The sequence below is a fragment of the Festucalex cinctus genome, chromosome 2 (genome assembly GCF_051991245.1).
Source record: "Festucalex cinctus isolate MCC-2025b chromosome 2, RoL_Fcin_1.0, whole genome shotgun sequence".
Classification (NCBI taxonomy): domain Eukaryota; kingdom Metazoa; phylum Chordata; class Actinopteri; order Syngnathiformes; family Syngnathidae; genus Festucalex; species Festucalex cinctus.
The window spans coordinates 17320620-17342309 of NC_135412.1; the positions used below are offsets into that span (position 1 = coordinate 17320620).

At 41.8% G+C, this 21690-nt stretch overlaps 1 protein-coding gene across 3 annotated transcripts in view; it reads right to left on the bottom strand.

The window, feature by feature from the left end:
- Window positions 1-21690, bottom strand: part of LOC144013980 (metabotropic glutamate receptor 7-like) — a 159791-nt gene that overhangs the window by 17459 nt on the left and 120642 nt on the right. For all 3 annotated transcript variants that reach the window (XM_077513428.1, XM_077513430.1, XM_077513429.1), the window contains exon 8: window positions 5589-6524. In XM_077513428.1, the coding sequence (XP_077369554.1) occupies window positions 5589-6524 (936 nt within the window). The remainder of the gene's footprint in view (window positions 1-5588; window positions 6525-21690) is intronic.

Consider the following 21690-nt stretch of genomic DNA (forward strand, 5'->3'; position numbering starts at 1 on the left):
ACAAACATGTTTAGCAAGCATTGAAATAAGGTACAGTTCTGCTTGAAAGTTTACATACCTTTAGGGTAAACTTTCAAGCACAAATATATATGTCACAGTTTAGTACAGTAATTGTGTAAATGAGCATCAGAGTAATGGAACAAATTGGACCCGTATCGCAAGGACTCAGTGTATTTGGAAATTATTTTTCTGCAGCCGCAAGAAGAGATGCAAATCTTGCTGGTGCAAGAGACTCACTGTACGGCCCCAGTTGCACATCAAGCACTTCAAGAAAAAGGTTAAAGCAGGGTCTCCCTATTTTATTTACGGGAGTTCATTTCAGATAGGATGTCAGCATCAATATGAGACGAGGTAGTCCATGTCAGGATGTTTTTGTCTCAAGACTGAGTGATGAAGACAAACAGCCAAAGCGTCAACTTTTCCAGCATGCATACATCACGAGCCCTGTCAAACAACTTGATTGGGCGGCGTGATTATTTTCAAGCGCCGTTCCGCTTTCATTTGTATTGAACTGCTAATTACATGTGACATCGCTGTCAGTGGCTTGAGGGTGCAAACTTGCTTTTAAGCCAGATGAGTGTCTTGTCAGTGATTAGAGTGCTGCCTGTTTCTACGCTTTCATAGCAGCGTTTGCCTGTACAGAAGGATGCTTCGTGATTATCCGCTCAAATTTCACTTTGCTCGCATTAAAGCTGAGTTGAGATTTTCACATCTGGCTTGAAGGCTGGAGGCTATCCTCGCACAACAATGGGCCACTTTCATTTAGGAAGAGAATGGCCTGCGCTAATTAATATTTTACTCCAGAAACACTTTCAAGTGACATGACAGCCAAATGGAACAAAACAACACTCCGCAATTGTTAACCTGGTTGGTGAGTGAGACCCAATAAGAACATAGCTTAATTCCCTGAACAGGAAAACACAAATTCACCCCCCAGAAAATGTTGTAATGTGTATTTTATTGAGGAAAATATTGTATTTTATATAAACATTTAGTAATGACAAAATTAAATAGATTAAACCGTTTTTGTCACTCTTCATCAACTGAATTGCCTACGTGTTTCTCCAATTTACATTCAATCTGCACCGTAACATCGACACTTTTTTGTGTTAGCATTAAGCTAGCAAACTTAAAACCTAAGCTATGTAATTGTTTCAAATCCACAAAGTGTAATTCTCTTTGTTTTCTGTTTCATTTGACAGTTAACTGGCAGTGTCAATACACAGTTTGAAGTTTCTTTTTTGGAAGAGTTGTTCACCAAAATGCTGCTTGTTGTGACGTGAGCTGAGTTGAGTTTACTACCTCCATTTAGTGTTCGTAGCTCAAGCATTACTTTTGTCAAAGGATACTTTTTTTTCAATTGATCTTTAATTGCATCTTATTATATATAAATGTCAAAAGAAATAATGTAATCTAATTTAATTTAATGAGACTAAATGTAGCTTCACCCTCAATACAGTAAAACCACAAACGTGTATATACACTTGCATTGTCTCTATCCAGGCATTTAAAGAATGAGGCTAAGATTTCTTCGCAAGAAAATCATCAAAGACGATTTGTCCGCTTTACTTGAGGAAAATACTTCAAGATTCCACCTCCTCAAGCCCGTTCTTGTAGGTAAGGCTGCTAAGCCACGAGCAGGCTGTATGGATGAAGCTTTTTTTTGCTGGGGGACGAAAATGCATTCCAGAGGTTTATCAACGTTTATTGAAGAATTTTGGGGGTTTAAAAAACCCCAAAACAAAACCAAATAGCTGCCACCAAAGCATCTTTTCGTAAGCAATTTAATGCCGCTTGGTCTGGTCTCGGGATTTTCTTAAGGTAGTTGTTGGCTGGATAATTATGTTATAGCTAGCAGTGGGCGCTATAGCTAGGTGATTACTACTGAGCTACAAACAAACTACAGTGCAGTAGTCTTGCTACAACACTGGTGCGTTCGGAAATTGATGGGAAAGGAACACGGTCTCAAATACTCGCTAGTCTCGATAATTGTCTTGGTCTTGGTTGGTGTGGTCTTGACTACAACAATAGGCATCAATTACAGTGCTTATTTTCGGTAGTTGGATCCACTGTATCTTTAATTTACACTAATTTTGTACTGCACTGGCTGTTTTTACACCACGGGGGAAAAAGAGCTTCAAATGAACTCACAACGTGCTTTAATAGCAAGCCCCTACCCCACATTAGTCCATTAAATTGAGGTTCCACTGTATAGCTTAGCTTTAGGCTATTCATTACTTTTAAATTCATAAGCGAGCATTTGCTTAAAAAACGGCATTCTCTTCTAATCATATTCTATATCCTCATCTAAAAGCCAAATGAAAAATAGTGCCACCATCCTCTTGAGTATTGTCATCTTGGGGGATGTTAACCTCGTTTCTAAATAAAAGGCAGACACTTTATTTCCATTTTGCATGAAAGCTTTTACAGACGGCATGACAATGACTGAACAACGAAATGGACTATTAGCTGGAACGTAAGCACAATCGTGCCCTAGTGTGTAAAAAAAAATAAAAAATAAAAAAATAAAATGCCCCCCCGCCCCCCCCCCACCCCAACTACAAGGAGTAGTATGAGCTATTCCTGATTTGACTCCATCGCTGTTGTCTGTCTCGGAGTCACATGGGACACGTGAACATGTTACATGGGCCTGCCTAAGAGCTTTTTCGACATGTTTCCAAGAATGTAGCTTGATGACACAACTCTCTCACTCTCCCTTTCCTTTCGTGACCGACTCTGGTGGGAGTTTCATTCGGAGGACTCAGTGCCTGGGGGTGGGAACGTATCATCACGCTGCAGAGGAATGCGGCTGTGTTCTGTGGTCAAAGATGAAGAGAAGTGTTGCATTGAAAGCATAGCGTCTTGCATCTACAACACGCTACTTTACCCACTTAGCTGTATGCCATTCCAACAATTTTGTTGCTTTTTTCCCCTTTATTTTACCAAGATAGTCTCCAGTATTTTAGTTTCCCAAACTTTCCGACATTTCGGCCTGGAGTTTTATTTCTGCCAAAAGTCATGAGTCAGCTGATTTTGGATGCTGGTGATTCTCAGGATCATTACCTGAATGTGCTGAGTAGCAGGTGCACAAATGGAGGAGGGAGGGAGGCGCCGTGATCATTTGTTGCTGTATTCACATGACTTCCCTCGACATGAGTTTTAAATGAGCCAAACAGGCGCAGCGGGGGGAAAAAAAGAGGGGGACAAAAGGGGTCGCAGGTGTGGAAAATAAGGATATCTGACCGGAACAGAAACAACACTGTGGATAATACAGCAGCTCAGGCACATCATTCTACAGCGCTCCCTTGAGATACAAGTGACTTGATCTACAGGTTTTTCAAGATATGAACCATCGTTCCACAAAGTTTTTTTTTTTTTTTTTGCTTCGACATGAGCACAGACTTGAGATGCAAATACAACATAGTGGCAGTGAATTCATCTTAGCACACACATCAAGCAGCCATTTGGAAAAAAAATAAAAATAAAAAAATAAATAAAAGGCTTCATGCTGCTTAGCCACTCCCAGGTGAAGTTTACGGTCTAATGCTAATGCTAATTATCATTTATGATGCAATGGAGTGACCACAAATGGTGTAGCAACAACTGTATCTACAATCATACATTCTTTATCCTCTGCGTAGAACGACTAATGTTAGATGCAGCTGATCCAGAGTGGAAGTGTCCTACTGCTAACAAAATGCTTATAGAGAACTTGTAATATTAAATAAATAACAATAATACAATTATAGCAAGCTATAATTGTATTATTGTTATTTATTTAATATTACAAGTTTTATAAGCATTTTGTTAGGTAGGACACTTCAATTGGTCGCTGCATCTAAGCAGGACTGCCTCGGACTCAAGTGGGATTCATACTTAATGCTTCATTGAAGAGTATTATCTGACTGCGTGTCTTATACTGTCCCCAGATGGCCAAGGCAAGCGCACCAGAAGAAGCAGCGTTCAACTGATGCAGCATAACAAAAACGGTTTCATCTCTTCCATTATGTGCATGTTTTTTATGAAGTATCATTTAATGGAGTGCTATTTTTCCTCATTAAAATACAAAACAGCAATTTTTGGTTTTTGGGTAGGGAAGGCTGGAATGGATGAATGTACTTCATTTCATTTCAACTGGAAAGATGATACGCGTGATTTGAGTTACGAGTGTGGTCACAGGACAGATTAAACTTGTATCTCAAGGCAGCACTGTATTTTATTTAATTTTTTACATCTGTCAATGTCCAAGAGAGACCACACCAAAACCATCGCAATATTTCCTGACCTCATGTCAGAACCATAACACATGCATGATGGTTTTTTTGTTTTTGTTTTTTTTTTTGTTCCCCCCCCCACCACATTTTTATTAATTTAAGACAAGGCCTACAGTTTTTCAAAAGCAGATGCTTGCTCATGCCGAAAATGTGGGCACGAGTTGAAATATGAATAAGATCTGCTTAACTACATTTCTGCTACTGCTGCAGCAGCTGCTGCAGCAGTAGTGTCTGCTTCCAGGACATGCAAAGGCACTTCTCACTATCTGTGGCAAGGGAGCAAGTCGACGTGCAGCCACAGAGGCCATTAAAGCGGCACGCCGTGGTGTGAACTGACAGGCAAAGGAGGAGTTAACTGCATAAGAGGAAAGGAAAACACATTAGAGCCTCGCTCCTCTCTGTGAGTAACATAATGAACTCCTAATCGCTGCTGAGGGTGTAATTCGTCTATGAAATCAGCGCCAAATTGAGATGAGGAAAATCACTTTCTGATCCATCTCAAGCAGGACGAATATCGAGTGCCGCGCTTCTCCCGAGGTTCGCTCGCCATAAGTAACGCTTTCCATGTCAGCATCGATATTCTGTCAAGGGAAAACTTCCCCCCTACGCTCTGTTTTGCGCACAAACGTCGGCGGGCAACACGCGCGTCTCACGAGCGGGCCTGATGAACGCATCTGTATTCCGACGAGCTGCCGGCCAGATAAGCAGTCGCTCGTACAGAAGGTCAGGATGTCATATTCTCAATCAACTGCGGGAGCAGCCGATGTCAAATGCTTTTCTTTGGCGAGCGCCGAGCTGCCAAGAGACGGAATGTGTCGAATCAAGCCTCACTCGTCCGTCATCCTCCTCTTTCCGCACCTGCTCGTCTGCCTTCCCAGAATGCTGCATAACGGTGTAAACGCAGCCCTCGGCATGAGAGCCCAGATAATAGCATCTGGAACAGCCCACAACCCTCCCCCCCCGTTCGCGAGGCTCCTCGGGCATTTCGGGATTCTGCTCGGCGACCGCAAACCCCTCCCCCGCCTTTCCCACTGCGCTTATTTCTGTCTGTGTTTGGACAAGTGTGGGTTCTCATGCAAAACGGCGCGATGAGAAATCAAACGCAAATGAGCCCGTAAGTTATACAGTCGTGAAATGAGCGAGCGAGGTGCTCTGCGTGTGCTGTTTATCATATTGTGTCTCTCAAATATGTGTGCGTGTGTGTGTGTTTAGACAAGATAAAAAGAGGGCTGAAGGGCTGACTGAGAATATACGAGTTGAAGGAGATGCCGAGACAAAGCGAAGGGCGGAGACGTGAGTCAATGACTCGCTCACCTTCTCGGCAGACTGGGCCGTGCCAAAGAAAATGGGGATGAACGCCAGCCACACGATGCAGGTGGTGTACATGGTGAAGCCGATGGGCTTGGCTTCGTTGAAGTCCTCGGGTACGTCTCGGGTCTTGATGGCGTAGATGGTGCACGTCACCATCAGCAGGATGCTGTAGCCCAGCGAGCAGATAATCTGCAAGTCCGTGATGTCGCACTTGAGCACGCCACGGGCCAGCATGGGGTTAATCGTTTTCTGCTCGTCGTAGTCGATAATGGTGTTGGGCGGGTCCACGGCGAACCACACCAGCACGCCCAGCAGCTGCACGCATATCAGACTGGAAGTGATGGCGATCTGGGAGGTGGGGCTGATGAAGCGCGGGGCCGTGACCGTCTGCTTGCCTTGCTCGAAGATGCGGTAGATGCGGTTGGTCTTGGTGAGCAGCGCCGCGTAGCTGATGCACATGCCCAGACCCAGGAAGATCCTGCGGAAGGCGCACACGCCCACGTCGGGCTTGGCGATCATCAGGAAGGTGATGATGTAGCACAGGAAGATGCCGGTGAGCAGCACGTAGCTTAGCTCCCGGCCCGAGGCGCGCACGATGGGCGTGTCGTTGTAGCGCACGAAGGTGGCCATGACGAAGATGGTGGCGATGATGCCCAGCATGGCCAGGAAGACGGGGATGACCGCCCACGGCGAGTGCCACTCCAGTTTGGTGATGGGAATGGGCTGGCAGGCGGTCCTGTTGGGGTTGGGCCTCATGTTGTACGCGCACAGCCGGCAGGAGGTTTCGTCGTACTGGTACTGGTAGCCGTCGCAGAGCTCGCAGTGCCAGCAGCAAGGCACCCCTTTCACCCGCTTCTTTCTCTCGCCCGTCTTACAGGGCAGACTGCACACCGAGATGGGCAAGTCCTGATCCCCGTCGGGCCACTGAAGCTCCTCCAGCTGCAAGAGGGAAGATGAGCAGGAGAAGACAGTTAGACACAAGCAAAGGGGCAGACAATTTACGGTAAATTTCAATGGGAACTTCAGCTGGGGAATTTTGGAAACTTTACCTGGAATTTGGGGATGATTTAATCCGTCATATGGAAATCTGAACGTCAATATTTTTGTTTCGACAAAAAAAAACTGTTCGCTACCATAAAAACTGTTTGCGAGTGTCTGGCTAACATCTTTGTTAAAGGTTCCAAAGGGTTTCAAAATGTTGCAAAGATGTTCCCAAACAGTTTTCCTTGTGGCATTGCAACATCTTTGTTAAAGGTTCCAAAGGGTTGCAAAATGTTGCAAAATGTTCGTTAAAGGTTCCAAAGTGTTGCAAAATGTTGCAAAGATGTTACCAAAAAGTTTTCCTTGTGGCATCCTTGCAACATCTTTGTTAAAGGTTCCAAAGTGTTGCAAAATGTTGCAAAGATGTTCCCTAACAGTTTTCCTTATGGCATCCTTGCAACATCTTCATTAAAGGTTCCAAAGGTTTGCAAAATGTTGCAAAGATGCTCCCAATTTTCCTTGTGGCATCCTTGCAACATCTTTGTTAAAGGTTCCAAAGTGTAGCAAAATGTTGCAAAGATGTTCCCAAACAGTTTTCCTTGTGGTATCCTTGCAACATCTTCGTTAAAGGTTCCAAAGTGTAGCAAAATGTTGCAAAGATGTTCCCAAACAGTTTTCCTTGTGGTATCCTTGCAACATCTTCGTTAAAGGTTCCAAAGGTTTGCAAAATGTTGCAAAGATGCTCCCAATTTTCCTTGTGACATCCTTGCAACATCTTTGTTAAAGGTTCCAAAGTGTTGCAAAATGTTGCAAAGATGTTCCCTAACAGTTTTCCTTATGGCATCCTTGCAACATCTTCATTAAAGGTTCCAAAGGTTTGCAAAATGTTGCAAAGATGCTCCCAATTTTCCTTGTGGCATCCTTGCAACATCTTTGTTAAAGGTTCCAAAGTGTAGCAAAATGTTGCAAAGATGTTCCCAAACAGTTTTCCTTGTGGTATCCTTGCAACATCTTCGTTAAAGGTTCCAAAGTGTAGCAAAATGTTGCAAAGATGTTCCCAAACAGTTTTCCTTGTGGTATCCTTGCAACATCTTCGTTAAAGGTTCCAAAGGTTTGCAAAATGTTGCAAAGATGCTCCCAATTTTCCTTGTGACATCCTTGCAACATCTTTGTTAAAGCCTCCAAAGGGTTGCAAAATGTTGCAAAGATATTTTGGAAATGTTGAAAAAGCTTTGGCAGGTGAAAAACTGTTTACAGTCTTTTGCAGCCTTTTAGGAACCTTGGCGGAAAAAAACAACATTCGCTGTGAGCGCAAACATTCGCGGGTTCAGTGAGATGCTGGTTTAAATCTCGTATCCCACTGATGGGGCGAACGTGCGTGCGAAGGATTTCTTGTCCACGTTCGTCAGGGTTCATTCAAGGTCACAACATTCGCTAAATGTTCATCAGACATTCACCAAATGCATTGTTTTTTCTTGTTGCAAGGAAATTTTTAACATGTTCAAAATTTAAATGTGGTTATTTTAGCCAAGATTATGCTGCAATATATTTTCCCCAACTATATTGAGGACCAATCTTCAATTTTGTAAATATCCTTCATATTGCGATAAATTCCTGTTAATTCCCATGGGCAGTTTACTTTCCAACTTTGAAAATGTCTGGAATTTTGCAACCCTACAAACAACATATATTGACACCTGGCCAAAACGCCCACAGAAAGTACAAGCGTAAGAAATAGAACCCACACAAGCAGAGGCAGAGGGAGTAAACTCGACACTAACAGGCCAGTTAAGAAGACTGGAACTCTCAACCTTCTTTCTGTAAGGAGGCAGAACTGATTCATGACTTACATAATTGCTCATCAGGACAGTGCAAAAGTAGCATCTGTTTATATCACACCGCAGCCAAGAGACTTCTCTTATTCTCAAAGGTAAAAGCGATAACCATGGCAACAGAGCACTTTTCTTCATTAGATTACAAATAATGAGAAATGCCATAAACCTGTTCTAATAAAGGAGCAAGCGAGGTGTGAAATATGAACATGGAATGGGTTTGGGCTTGCAAATGTCTACTTTAGACTTTGCAGAGCTGTTTGTACTTATTAAACTAATCTTGTCAGTGTACAAATATTGTGCAGCGCTGTCTTCAATTCCAACCCGAGAGGCCCCGTGACCGCCCATTATCCAAACTCTAAAAGTCTAAAACGCCATGAAAAAGGGTTATTTCATTTGGTCAGGGAGATTTAAAAAATCTGTGATGGTAAATTTACTTTGATGATGCTTTTGGATGAGTTCAGCTCATTTACCGCGAAAGTCGACTTGCTCCAAACTTTCCATGGTCGCTACATGGATTAAAAGTAAAGTCGAGCTGTGGTGTGAGAACAACTCTGACTAAATATGAAACCTCATTTAACAACAATGTCATTTGGGACCTGCCAAATGATGAACCAATAAGCTGACAAAAAAAATGCGCCATACAATAATGGTGCCTTGGCTAACTACTTATTTTCGAAACATGAGCCGTCACTTGATGATTTTTTGAAATATGAGCAATGGCATGAGATAGTGGCAGAAGCACTTTTTCAGATTAAAACAAAGAGAATAACACATTGTGTACTCGACACAATACATATCATTCCCTTATACAGGCTAGCAGATATCATCAATAGGCACGCACGGTGTTATAACCCTTGAAGGCGGTGTGTCCCAATCAGGGCACACGAGTGCAGTGCAGGGTGTCTGTGGAAACATTTAATCATTTATTTCCAAGGTGATAAGTTGGCAGACATTTCATAAGGCCGTCAATAAAGTGATGTGTGTGCTACAACTGGTTTTGCCAGCGAGACAATAACCTGTGGCACAAATGAATCTGCAAAAAACAGCCGCATGTCAGCTCAAGTCTCTCATTAAAGCTCAGATAACTGATGAAAGTAAAGTCAAACGGCTATTAGGGGGTCTGAATGTTATTTGTGCGTGCGTTTTTTAAAATAACAGTTTCCGTTTAAAGGCCTGTTTAAATTGGATTTATTTGAAGTAGCTCTATTTTTTTAATTTTGTGTACCAAGACTTGTTAGATGTAACAAAGGCTTGTTTGTTATTTATTTGAATGACTTTTCCCCCCCATTAATTACTCATTTATTTTCAAGGCAACATATTAATTTTGTTAAATGTGAGTGCATAAGAAGATATTGCTGTGGAATGGATATTTGAACACAAATGGTTTAACAAAGAAAGAAAAAAGAAAAAGAAAGGACAATATGGCAATACTTACAGGGATATATTATTATTATATTATTTATATTTATATTCTAAAGACAAATATTACCTAACCAGTTGTGGACGTCAAGGTGCACATAAGGAGGGAATTCTCTCCCTGTTGCTATTGTGAGGCAGGAACTCATATGACACACTACCATTAATTGAACTGTAACACTTTGCACTCCCAGAAGTCTTTGGGGCAGAGAAGTACAAGTGGGTGGAGCTTACATTTATTACATTACATTTATGAACTCTATATGCAGAGTTGGTTTAACATTAAACTTGAACATTTAACACCTTAGCTATAATGCTAACATTTCTTTGCTATAAATGTTTTTAGTTCTTAGAGTCTCCAAACATAAAATATAGAACTTTGGACTGAAAATGAACATATATTACATTATCTGGCAGGTTTAAATTATCAGTTTAAATGGGAAAAAAAGAGCCTAATAAATGTAATAAAGTACATAAATCAAGATTGTTGGTTAAATTATGACATTATTGGGTTTTATTATATATTTTTTATTGTGCCAGTTGCAAATCTTATTACATTTTCAGAAACGTTTCAGGATGTTACAAGGAGCAAAAGGACCGGAACGGATTATTGTTACTTCCATTCATTTCACTGAGGAAATAAAACATGCTTTGATTTACAAGCGTGGTCATGGAATTAATTAAACTTTTAAATCAAGGCAACTGTGTATTGTAGTCCACTAATCCATAAATTCAATCACCCACTGATGTCTGATTGCTGTATGTATCTGAGAAATAGGACAACTGTAATGACTAAAAAAGCCGACAGAGTACAGATACCCGAGCCTGCCGTGAAAGATGTCTCCAACTCAGATCAGATCCCGAAAATGTGCCAACGGGCAATAAATTGTTGATCCAGTGTAGTACTTTTACAAATCCCTGTTAACACTTTTACCACACGACACAAACCCGCACATGTGCAGTGTGTGTGTTGTGCGCACCTGCTTGACAAATGTGTCACTTGTTTGGTGTCTGGCTAGATTATCATCTGCCATTTATCTGAGGCCACCGACGTGCCATTTGTTATGTGGACAATGAAGGGTGCTTGCTGGAAAACCTCCCGATTACACACTGTGTGGAAACAGTAATGAGCCCAACAGCCTTGTTGCTATGGCGACCACAAGCAAGAATGTTGACACCTTGGACTCTCGTGGCTGTTTTTTTTTTTTTTTTTTTTTTTTTTTTGCTTTAGTGCTTCATTTGACAGTTCATCTGTGCTGTCGTCGGATGGAAAAGCAGCACGTTGGTGGCAGAGAGCATCCCTTTTTATTGCACTGAAATATAATTGCGCCGCCACATTTGCTTTGTAATCGCTGCAAAATAACCACAAACATCCGTCCAAAAGAAGTTATTCCACCTGTGCTCTCAAACGCAGAGAGTTAAGTTTCATTCTTGTGACTCAGACAGCAATCATGCAAATGCCAGCTCATCTGTATGGAAATGCCGTGTTCTTAGTTACGCGGCGCCACGGCGGACGTTTGAGCTCAGGTTACTTCTCTTCATGTCGGTAATTTCAAACCATGTTTGCTTTGAGGGGGTAAAAACACACACATCATCTCAGGTTCTTTATGGTCCACATGAATCACTGAAGTCAATTCTCGTGTTGTGTCAGTGAGCACCGGTGAACATTTTGCACGGCAGCTGTCTCTGCACCACTGCACTCATATCTGACCAAAAGAGGTCTTTTAGGGTGAAGGGAAAATATTTGAAGTTACTATAAAATGATATTTCCTCCACAGTTATCTTTGGGATACGTGGAAAATAATCGCATTATATCAAATCTCATATCGAGATATCTTATAAAGCTGTGACAGCTTACAAGTTTTATCTGGTTGATTTATGTGAGCAGTAGATTCAATTCTATCTGATGGGTGATGGTAGATTTCGGCTGTCATCGTGTTCAGTAAAACCAACAGCAAAAAAAGTATTTGGGAGTAAGACAGCAAGCCCATATTTAGGAATTACTCGGAGACCGTCTGTTACCAAACGCAAACTGATCAAGACTCACAATTGGTTTAAAAGCTCTCTTGCGCCAAAGCATCCGCCAATCACAACAGTAATAATAAGTAACAGTAAGTCTTGGCTGTTGTCATCCTACTTGTTGGAAACCATTTAGATAGATTCAACTATATTCATAGTGCAGCATCCAAATAGACAATTTTTTTTCTGCTGTTGATGCTAGGGATGTAACGATATCCAAATGTCACAATACGATAGAAGCACGATATGAAGCTCACGATACAATATTTATCACAATATTGTGGGTGGGTTGGCGATATTTAAAAAAGATAACAATATTGTAAAAAAACGACTTCATACTTAAAAAAAAAAAGTATATAAGTATAAAAGTAAGTTTGGTCTATGTTTTTGTTTTTTTTCTCAACAAACTGTAACTTTAAGTTGCGTGTGAAATGACATCCATGTCAATCCTCATCTGAAGATTGCTTGTGATATTCCGAATTTATATGTATTGGCCATCTGATTACGTAATTGCTCTGAAATTACAAATTTTTCTACTTCACAAGATCATCTCGCGGGCCGGATTGAGCTCCTTCGTGGGTCTGATCCTGCCCACGGGCCGCACATTTGACACTCCTGCTTTAAGTCAAATTAAATACAATAATGAGATGAAATGCAGCAAAGGTGTAGCTGCAGTAGAATGAAAATGAAAGAAGCTTAATTTGCACAATATTTGATATTTTAGGTCATTTTGTACCAGACTCAAAAATAGAGTTCAAGAATAGGTGCTCAATGTGCAATAATAGTTTTTATTAATCATCATTTCAATATCAATCAAAATAATTGTGATTTTTATATTTTTTCCATAATTGCCCAGCCCTACCTTCATGGTGTCACAGGCCGTCATAACTAGTAAAACTCTAGGGCCGATTCATGTAAGAAAATAATACGTTGTATATCATTTAAAAAAAAAAAAAAAGTACCAGAGGAGGTTATGCTTTGCAATAATATATCGTAGCAAACCTGCAGTTGTTGCAAGACTTTGAGAAGCTCTGACTGTCTGTGACACCTTGAAGGTGTCAAGAGTGTGATTTGAGATTGGATGTGTGAGTCGGGCGACGGGGCGACCGCAAAAAGGAAGAAGAACTTAAGGAGTTGCCGTGTGTCTGTCGTCTGCGACGTAAATCGTTGATTTTCGCAAAAAAGAGGTTTGTGATCAACCGTCATCGTTTTGGCGTCAAAGCAGACACCTGTCTGTCTTTACGGTATCGCAGGGATGGTGTTTGCTGAATTTGCTGACAAGAAGTTTGCCAGCTAGCTTGAGTTAGCGGATGTCTTTTCATGTTGGGCGCTCATCGCGCTGAGTTGGGCGCTCATCGCGCTGAGATCGACTTGTATGTTTTTGTAAGTGATTGTGCTACAGCTAACAACATTTCAGGCAGTCTGGCGTATCAGTGGTGGTCTGCGCATTTGCTACCTGGCCCTTCACTGAGGATTCAATCCTCCTCTTAACTCATTTGCTCCCAATAACGTGTAAATATGTTTTTTTTTTAATGTTCTAAGTGTCCCAAAGACGTATTTAGAAGTTTTTTTTTTGTTTTTTTATGCTAAAGCATACAGAAGGCTTTGATGCAGCTCCTCAACTGCAAAGAACGGGTGCAGAAATGGTAGTTATTACACAAATGGCCAGCAGGTGGCAGCAGAGCAAAGGAGCTCAACCAGGGCCATGTAGAAAAAAAGCTCAATTACTTACAATTTTGAATAGATTTGTGAAAACTGATGAAACTTAGCTCTCTTCTAATGCTAATTGCTGCAAAACGAAAAACAGATAGAAACATACTTTTTTTCCTGATGAAAGAAGAGACTTTAATCTTTCTTTTGATTAGGTTCCATGCTTTTATAGCAATAGAACACAATATTCTGTGGGCCTTGCAAAATCAGTCAAAATCTAGTAAAACAGCCGGGAGCGAATGGGACTGCTTCTGTGAAAATGGCTGGGAGTGAATGAGTTAAAAACATCACTATTGTATATATATATATATATATATATATATATGTATTATATGTATATGTATGTATATGTATGGATAATGGGTTACGAAATAGAATATGAATTTATATTATGCATAGGCTATATAGTAATAATAATAATAATAATAATAATAATATAGAAATATATTCTTAAAAAAAATAAATTAATAATAATAATAATAATCTCGCTTAGGTCACCATTTACTGGTGTATTGTTATGTTGAATCCCCCACAGATTTCCTTCACACTCACTTCCCCCCACGTTTCTTCACTATTATACTTATCTACTTGCTATCTCTCTCTTTATATAAATTATATAAATTGCCTAATTACTCTTTTGCTATCCTACAATATGTTAATATTAATAAGAAGCTTATATAGATGTATACATAAGACTGAGTCTATATTGCTTGTATGCAGAAATTAGTTCTGGTCTCCTGGAATGTGTGTGGCGCTCGCTCCCAGGCAAAAAGAATAAAAATTTTAGACCATCTCTCAAAATTTAAGGCAGATATTTGTCTCCTACAAGAAACCCACTTACAAAAATCAGAAGAAAAATTATTTATAGATAAAAATTTTAGTCAAGTTTACTCTGCCTCCTATAATAGTAGACAAAGAGGTGTCTCTATACTTATACATAAGAATTTATTCTTTACTCTAAATAATATAGTAACAGATTTAGAGGGCCGATATATTATTATCCAGGTAACTATATTTAATAAAGTATATACAATTGGTAATTTATATGCCCCAAATAATGATGACCCTGATTTTTTCCATGAATTTTTCTCTCGGTTACTCGATTTAGCAACAAATTCTACTATTATTATTGGAGGTGATTTTAACACGGTCTTGAACCCGTTAATAGATCGTTCTAATAATACGATATATACAAGGCGATTACGATCCGCTAAAGTAATAGATGAATATATGGAGGATTTTGGCCTCAGCGATGGCTGGAGACTTCAAAACCCAACTAAGAAGGAATTTACTTTCTTCTCTGCTGTGCACCGATCATTCTCAAGAATTGATTTTTTCCTTACAAATAATTCTATTGTTGATAAAACTGCTATAAAAATACATTCTATAATTATAAGTGATCATGCACCAGTCTCCTTCACTCTACAAATTGACTCTACCTTTAAACCTCCCCCGATATGGCGTTTTAACATCTCATTACTGAAAGACGTAGAGTTTGATAAAATTATTAGAAGGGAGTGGGCAGATTTTTTGGAAATAAATGACTCTCCAAATATATCTCCATCTCTTCTCTGGGAAGCAGGGAAAGCGGTAATTAGAGGGAAAATTATATCATATTCAACTTATAAAAAGAAACAGGATCAAAAATTAGAAAAATACCTGGAAGATAAAATTAAACAACTAACGGATGAATATGTATTAAACCCAAATAATCAAATATGGATAGAACTACAGAATATAAAAATACAGTTAGATAACATGTTATCTAAAAAGACAGAGTTTATAATACAACAGTTGAGATATAATAATTTTGAACATAATAATAAATCAGGTAAATTCCTGGCAAATCAACTTCAACGGAATCGGGAAAAATCTCTTATAACGGCTATTAAAGATATAAATGGTGAATGCACACAATCACCAGAAGAAATTAACCATATTTTTTATAACTATTATCGAAATCTATACACAGAAATTAATAGACCTAACCCTGAATATATTGAGGAATTCCTAAACAGCTTAAATATACCTCAGTTATCTATTGAACATAAAGATATTCTCGATACCCCGCTTACTATAGATGAGTTGTATCGTGCTTTAGACAGTATGCCTAATGGCAGAGCACCTGGTCCAGACGGCTTTCCGGCTATATTTTTTAAACATTTCTGGTTAATGTTTGCTCCATTATTTCTAAGAGTAGTAACTGAAATTAAAAGTAAAGGTGATATACGTCAAGATATGAATATAGCAGCAATTAAACTTTTATTAAAGCCAGAAAAAGACCCTACCCTCCCGTCAAGTTACCGACCGATATCACTAATTAATACCGATATTAAAATTATCGCTAAGGCCTTGGCATCTCGATTAGAGACGGTAATCTCGACAATTATTCATAGTGATCAAACAGGTTTTATTAAAGGTCGTCATTCTACTAATAATATTAGGAGACTCTTTAACTTGATTAGTATGTCACAGCGGTATGATAAAAAGGCAGTTGTTATTTCGCTGGATGCAGAAAAAGCATTCGATAAAGTTAACTGGTCCTTCCTCTTTGCTGTCTTAAATAAATTCGGCTTCGGGGAGTCATTCATTCAATGGGTCTCAATATTATATGATTCTCCTAAAGCTACAGTTACTACTAATGGGATTACATCACAGAGTTTTACTTTACAAAGGGGAACAAGACAAGGGTGCCCAATTTCTCCTTTATTATTTGCTATATTTATTGAGCCGCTTGCATTAGCTATACGTCAGGATAGACGGATCCAAGGAATCCACTCCGGGACAATAGAACATAAAATTAATCTATATGCCGATGATATATTACTCTATTTAGAAGAACCTGCTATCTCGCTAGGGGAAGCATTTAAATTAATAACTAAATTCTCTCACTTATCAGATTACTCTATTAACTGGACAAAATCAACATTATTACCTATTACAGAAAATTCATGGAATCCTACAAGTCAGGATCCACACTACTCCTTTCCTACAGGTAATTTAAAATACTTAGGTGTTAAAATTTCACCTAAGTTAACTGAATTAACTTCTTTAAATTTTTCACCATTATTGGATAGTATCCGTAGTGACCTGGAGCGCTGGAATAATCTTCCGATCTCTTTAATAGGACGGATAGCTACTATAAAAATGAAAGTTTTACCAAAGATTAATTATTTATTTTCAATGATTCCATTTAAACCTACGTTTAACTGGTTCCAATCGCTGGACTCTGCTATCATAAAATTCTATTGGAATAAAAAAAAAGCCAAAATTAGTCTATCTACTCTTCAGGAAAGTAAATCTAAAGGAGGTTTAGAGGCACCAAACTTTATGTACTATTATCTAGCTAATCAACTACAATATCTTGTGCTATGGACACAACCCAACAGAGATACTAACTGTTGGTTGGAATTGGAGCAGAAGGATTGTAATAATCTTAGACTGTCAGATTTACTCTTTATTACAAAATCAATAAGACGACATAATTGTTTTAAAAACCCAATGATAGCCGCCACCCTGACTGCCTGGTGGAAGGCATTAGAAATTACAAACTCCCAATTGGCGCCCTGTGGGCTCTCTCCCATTTGGCATAACCCCGACTTTCAACTTAATAATCAGTCGTTCCATTTAAGCCTATGGGAGCAGAAAGGAATTACACACCTTCATCATCTTTTCTCAGATAATAAGTTTATATCGTATACAAACTTGGTCCAGAAATATGAAATAAAAAAGGGAAATTTCTTACATTATCTGCAAGTTAAAAATATGGTTAAGAAACAAATCCCAACACTTCAGGATACGCTCCAACTGCCTGTCTTAGCTAAAGATATTATAAAGCTTTCTCCAACAACAATAAAGAAAATATCAAAAATATATAAGTTATTTTTATACACAAATAAAACGTATTTACCGACTTTAAAATGGGAAAAAGACTTGTCTATAGTTCCGGAACCAGACTTTTGGACCCAAATCTGTGAAAATGTATTTAAAATGACCAAACAGACAAATTTGCAACTTATCCAATATAAGATACTTCATAGAACATATATTACACAATATATGATGAAAAAAATGGGACTCTCTGACTCCGACATTTGTCTCCAGTGCTCACAAAACACTGCCGATACTTATCTTCATGCTTTATGGTCATGTACTCCAGTGCTGCATTTCTGGACTAAAATCTTGGAAAAGCTCGCTGATATATTAAACTGTAGGCTTCCTTTATCTCCAAGATTGTGTTTACTAGGTGACTTAACAATAATTGAGCTACCATGTAAACAATCCCAATCTATATTTATAGCCCTTACTATTGCTAAAAAAATAATCCTTGTCAATTGGAAAAATAAACAATCTCTAAATATCGACCACTGGTTAAACTTACTAATAAATTATATCTCAATGGAAAAAATCTCTGCCTTAAATAAAAATCAAGTATCAAGATTTAAACAAATATGGTCTATGTACATAGAATATTTTAATCTTAATTTGGCAACTTAATCCTGCCTAGATTCTGCCTGTTAACGAGAGCCACCACATCGTTACAACTTTTGTTTTCGCTGCTTCTGTATTTGGTATTTTGTATCTGATTTTTTTATTTTTATATAGTCAGGAACCTAGTTGCTGCTAGTGGGCTCGAGCACACCACACTATACGACACTATACTCACTAACTCCTTAAGATCTATTTCTAGTGGGCACTAAGCATCAACACTTGGTGTTACTGCATGCTAATTAGTCAATTTTCTTGACGCCGTCCCCTGTGGTCGGGCGGGGGTGGTTCTGACCCCCCCCCCGTTGTCTGCTCGGTGGCGGTTGCGTCTTGGCCGCTCCCTGGGCCCCCTGTGGGGTGCGGTGTTGGGGTGCTTCCCCTGGTGCCCGGGGCGGTGCCGTCCCGGCGCGGTCCGCTGCTCCGTGCCCGGCGGCGCGGTTCGGGGTGGGTGGGCCTCCGGTGGGCCCCGTGGTTCCCTCTCCCCTCCCCCTTCCTCCCCCCCGTCGCCTCTCCCTCCTCGCCTCCTCCCGCCCATCCTCCTCTGCCTCCCGGTCCCTTTTCCCTTGTCGCCCTCCCTCCTCCTCTCCCCCCCCGCCTCCTGCCCTGCAGCCGCCCTTTCGCCTTCTTGTCGTCTTCTCCCCGCTTCCCCCGCCCCCCCCCCCCCTTCCCTGTCTGCCCTGCGGCCCCTCCCCCTCCCTCTCCCTGGGCCTGGGGCTCCCTCCCCGGCCCGGGCGTCGGGCTCCGGGGGCCGGGCGAGGGTTTGGGGCCTGCCCCACTCCGGTATAACTCCTGGCGCCCCGGGCGGGCTCCGGTGGCCGGTGGGCTGTCCGGTAGCCCTGCTGCGCTGGCTGTCCGCCCATTGTGGTGCCGGGTGGATGAGGTGGGGGGCGGCAGGGGGTGGGGGTGCTGGGGCGCGGGCGTGCCACCTACACCCGCCGGGTTGGGTGAGGCCCCGCTGGTCGCTCCTCTTACTCACTTCACTAGCTTGCACTATACACTTTGTAAATATACACATAGGGCACACAACACATTTCTTGGTGGGGTGGGGAAGGGTGGAAACACCGTCTTCACCCTTCAACTCCCCTCCAATTTTAATGCACCTCACGTCCAAGGGGAGGGGTGAGTTGGGGCGGGGAGCCATCAGAGGGGATGGACTGCAGTGCCTGGCAGCGCTGTGGTCCCCCCCATTTGTGTCCCTGCCCCACCACTTTGTCCCTCCATTCCCTTTTTTAATGCACCACACATATACATATTCATTTTTTGGGGGGGGATACGGGTGTGTCGGAATAGGGGAAATTTTTTCCCTCTGCTCCGACTCACCTGCTCCCAATTTTAATGCACCACACGCACACACTTGTATATACACTGGGTGGGGCCACATTCACGGTGTAGGGTAGAGCTCGCCAGTCGGCGAGCTGGCGGACTCAGTAACAGGGTTAGGTGTCACTTGTACTCTGGCGTGACGACCGGGGCCTCTCCCCACCGGGCTCGGTGTTCTGGTGTTCCGCCTTCTCCCCTGGTGCTTCCTCCTCTGCTTCCCCCCTCCCGCCGCTGTGCAAATCTCGCGCGGCTGGAGGTGGGGTGGGCACATCTTCCCTCTCTGCGCTGCTGCCCGGTGCCGGTTTCCGGGGGGGGGTGGGGGGTTCTCGCGGGGGGCCGGGTTCGCGGGGGGGGGGTGGCGGCCGTCGGGGGGGGGCGGCTTGTTTGGGGGGGGGGTGGAGGTATGGGTGGGTGGGGGGTTGGGTGCTGGGGGTCGGGGTGTGTTCGGGGGTTTGGGGGTCGGGGGTGGTGGGGCCTGGGTCGTGGTGGATGGCGGGTTTGGGTGGGGTGCGGGGGGGTCGTGGGGGGATGGGGGCTGGGGACCGGTGGGGCGCTGTGGGGGCCCGCTGGGCCTCGTTCTGCGGCCTTGGGCTCGGGGGTGTGGGCCGGGGCTGGGGCGGGGGTGTTCCGGGTGTCTGGGTCGGCTCGCCGACCGGTGTCCGCTCGGGTGGCTTGGGGGTGGCCTTGGTGCTGCCGCGGCCTGGGGATTCCGGGGGGGGGGGGGGGGGGGGGGGGGGTGTGCTCGCTTTGCTGGACCGCGGTTGACGGCTTCTTTCTTTGGTGGTGGTCCTTATGCATGCCAGATCCGTCGCACCAGCATCTACTGAAACTCAACAGAAGTACCCTCTCCCTCCCACAGCCCCTTGAATCAGTTGGTGCTGGTGTCTGTGGTTCTCACTTTGCTTTATCTATCCTTCCCTCCTTCCTCTCTTTAGTTTTTCCTCTGGTCACTTGAGATCTTAATTTATTAGAAGTATGAGGTTTCTGGGGTTGGCATAAGACTCCGGTTTTGTAACCACGCAGGAGGGGTCTTGTTGGTGCTGGACTTCACTTTGATGGATTGGATGTACTGGCTTCTATTGATCTCACTCTGCCTTATCGATCCTTCCCTCCTTCCTCTCTTTAGTTTTTCCTCTGGGCTCTTGAGATCTCGCTAAATTTGCTGGAATTTAGAGGCTTCCGGGGTTGGCGTAAGACTTTGATTTTGTAATCATGGGGAAGGCAGGAAGTGTTTGGTCGGTGCTGGATGTCACTTTGATTTACCTTTCTTTTCTCTTTATTTCTTTTTTTTTTCTGACCTTTTCTCTGGTCTCCTGACCATTTAAATCTCACGACTCTGGCAAGATTCTGAAGTACCTGGTTAAGGCGAAGGGTAATGGGATATTTATAAGGTTTTAGGTGAATGAATGAGTATAAATTTATAAGTATTTGCACGCACGCACACGCACGCACGCAAACGCACACACGCAAACGCACGCACGCACGCAAACGCACGCACGCAAACGCACGCACACATACACACACACAAAAAAAAAAAAAAAAAAAAAAAAAAAAAAAAAAGAAAAGAGCAATGATGACAAGACGTTGAATCGGTAAGACTACCGAATGAACAATTCTGAGCTCTTCAAAAAAAAACAAAAAAAAAAAAAAACAAACAAACAAACATCACTATTAAGTCACAATAATCAAAGCCATCTGTTTTTTTTTTTTTATCCTAGTGTGCATTTTTCGATAAGTACTGAACATTGCACACTGAAACCAGCAGACGTTCCAGTAGCTTCTTGCCATTAACATCAAAAACAGTTGACTCGTAATTTCATAGTGCCAATTTTGAACATCTCTGTAGTGCCGTTAGTACCGCATTCATCGTTGCAGCTCTGTCAGTCCGCATCAGTTGAACAGTACTTCGGCTCGGCTGGACACTTTATATTGCTTCATGACTCTCTGCATCATTTACACATTTGTTGATGTATCAGTATATCACTGCACTACTGGACACATTATATTGCTTAATGACCCTGTGCACTTTTGTGTTGATGTCCTAAATGGATATTTTGTCACGGTGGCTTGTTTGCTGTGACAGCATTTCCAAATACTGTACTGGAGACAAATATTGTATGTGTTTTAACACGATAATTGTGATTCAAAAGCAACATAACAGCAGGAAAATGTACAATATAATATTACTCACAGTCATATACAGTAAGTATTCTTTATCCTCAGCAAAGAACGACTGTTAATTAATTAAATTAAGTGCTGAATCCACAAAAGGATTTTGTGGCTTTTGAGTTATAACGGGTAGAAATCAAGCAAACAGATAATTCACAAAGCACCCA